The following is a 2500-nucleotide window of genomic DNA, read 5'->3' on the forward strand; positions in this document are numbered from 1 at the left end:
CTGTCTGTGTCTATCTGTCTATCTGTCTATCTGTCTGTGTCTATCTGTGTCTCAAGAAGTATAATTTACTAGAAAAATCGTATATACAATAATGAAGAGGAAAACATAAAACGAAAAAGATAGAAAGTAAAAGAAAAAATCCCCTTCTTGCGCCACGTACACACAGCGCTCCCTTTGCCTAACGTACATGTGTGCGAATGTGCAGTTTTTTTTAGAGAATAAATCCGCGTGTCTCCCGAACAGAGGAAGGGAGAGGAAATCCGTTACATTCTCACAGTCTGCGAGAAAGAGAGAAATAGGAAGGAAGGAAGAGAGAGAGAGAGAGAGAGAGAGAGAGAGAGAGAGAGAGAGAGAGAGAGAGAGAGAGAGAGAGAGAGAGAGAGAGAGAGAGAGAGAGAGAGAGAGAGAGAGGTAAAGGGAGGGAGAGGGAGGAGAAAATGAAGAACAAGAGGGAGAGGGAGAGGGAGAAGAGGAAAAGAGGAAGCGAAAGGGAGAGGAAGAGTGAAAATAAGAGTAAGAGACAGAGAAAAGGAAGGGGTGGGAGGGAGAGGGACGCTGGGAAAAGACGAAAAAAAAGGAAATGTGATGAAGGAGAGTGAGAGAAAATGATAAAAGAATGAAGGAGAGAAGAAATGATAAACTAAGATTCCTCAGCGTCAAAAACTCCCCGAGGCGTTGTAGCGTTTAATTAGCAACACCGAACGTCTCTTTACGTTTCCCGTCTTCAACACCAGCGCAGTCACCCTTTCGATTCCATTTCCTGGTGCTTATCTTTCTATATTTTTAATCCTCTTAAAATTCAACAGAGAAGAGAAAAACATTGCTTGTTCTTTTCGAAAACTGACTGACAAGGCGGGAAAGAGAGAGTATTAATATCTGATTAGTTATTTCTTATATAAGGCTATTTAAGACGCGCGAGTCAGCGAGAATAGTCTCTGAACTCCCAATTCCCTTCGCGCGAAACAGGAACTGGAATCCAGGAATGGCCAGGAACGTGGGACCTGGAAGCACGAGTGACCCGCAGCCGCGCCCCCAAAAGGAGCTCAAATCCTTTCCAACTCGCGTCCACACCGAGTGCCACGTGTGCCATGCGCGCCATGAGGTGGCTCGTCCTGGCAGCTCTGTGCGTAGGAGTTGCCACGGCGATTCCAACCCTCTACATCCCTGACGATTCCTACGAGAGCATGGGACTCCGCTTCGGCCTCGAGTTGGCCCTGGCGAGGAACCCCGGAGTGGGCCTTGCAGCGCCGCCCTTCCCTCGGCCGCTCCTACGTCGGGAGTCCCTCGCAGGTCCTCCCGACTGACGCCTCGAGGCCGATGATGGTGAAGGGAATAAGGCAAAATGGGCCTTAGACGCATCTATTGGTTAGTGTGACTGGCAGTCTGGATTCAAGGCTTCGATTTAATATTACTTTCCAATCTTAAGGAGAGAATTCTTTTAAATATAAGATATGGTTTATTCCTTCATTAACTATGTTTCAGTCATTAATAATGATGGTAATAAATAAAGCAAAATATACATTAATTAAACTTGTTACAATATGAACACAAGCACAGATGAAAAGGAAAACAACCAACATTAGATTAACGATAAAGACAATGGAGATTATGATGTAAGTGACTGACAATCAAAAAGAAATCTTTTTAATCATACAAACAATAAACAAGTAATAAATCCGACTGTTTCTTCTTATTATCCTCTTGTCTCTTCTCTCCTCCTTCGGTCCATCAGATTTTTCTCAATTATTATTAATCTTCACTTCTCTTCTTCCGGTAAAATTCTTCGGAGGGACGGCGTGTTAACAACATCCTGGAAGAAAGTTGGCAAACCGTCAATAGATTAAATGGTGATAACAACAACAACAACAATACTAATAGTAATAATAATAACAACATCGGTAAAACGATAATGATAATAATAATAACAACACATTTATAATGTTAATCGATAAAATAATAATAATGTTAATATTATCGATGGCATTACAATACAATACTGTAATGAGAGTAGTAATACCATTGGTACTACTAGTAAAAAATAGTACTAGTAGTGATAGTCGTAATATAGTAACAGAAGTGGTAGTAATAATAGTAGTAACAGTCGTAAAAGCAGTGGTAGTGGTAGTAATAGCAGTAATAGTAGTGGTAATAGTAATAGTAGTAATATGCTCAATATTATCATTACTATAATCGTTATCGTTACTATAATCATTGTACATAAACAGTAAAAGAAAAATAGATCAGGAAGAACGACAGGAAGAAAAAAACGTATAAACAGCGAGAAAAGAGAGAAGAAGTCAGAGAAGAGTGATAGAAAGAGAAGAATAAAAAAGAGCAGAACAAGAATAAAGAGAACAAGGAAAAGCTCAAGAGGAGAAAGAAAGAAAGAAAAAGAGAAGCAGAAGAAGTGAAAAGAGCAAGAGAAAAAAAAGGAGAAGAGAGAGACAGAGCAAGAGGAAGAAGGAAGAAGAAGAAAAAAGAAGAAGAAGAAGAGAGAGAG

General features: G+C 40.3%; 1 protein-coding gene across 1 annotated transcript in view; it reads right to left on the reverse strand.

The window, feature by feature from the left end:
* Window positions 1-1349: 1349 nt before the first annotated feature.
* Window positions 1350-2500, reverse strand: part of LOC119579984 (solute carrier family 46 member 3-like) — a 3693-nt gene continuing 2542 nt past the window's right edge. Inside the window, exon 5 of the mRNA XM_037927827.1 lies at window positions 1350-1383. Coding sequence (XP_037783755.1) covers window positions 1350-1383 — 34 coding nt within the window. The remainder of the gene's footprint in view (window positions 1384-2500) is intronic.

This window comes from Penaeus monodon, chromosome 13 (genome assembly GCF_015228065.2).
Source record: "Penaeus monodon isolate SGIC_2016 chromosome 13, NSTDA_Pmon_1, whole genome shotgun sequence".
Taxonomy (NCBI): Eukaryota; Metazoa; Arthropoda; class Malacostraca; order Decapoda; family Penaeidae; genus Penaeus; species Penaeus monodon.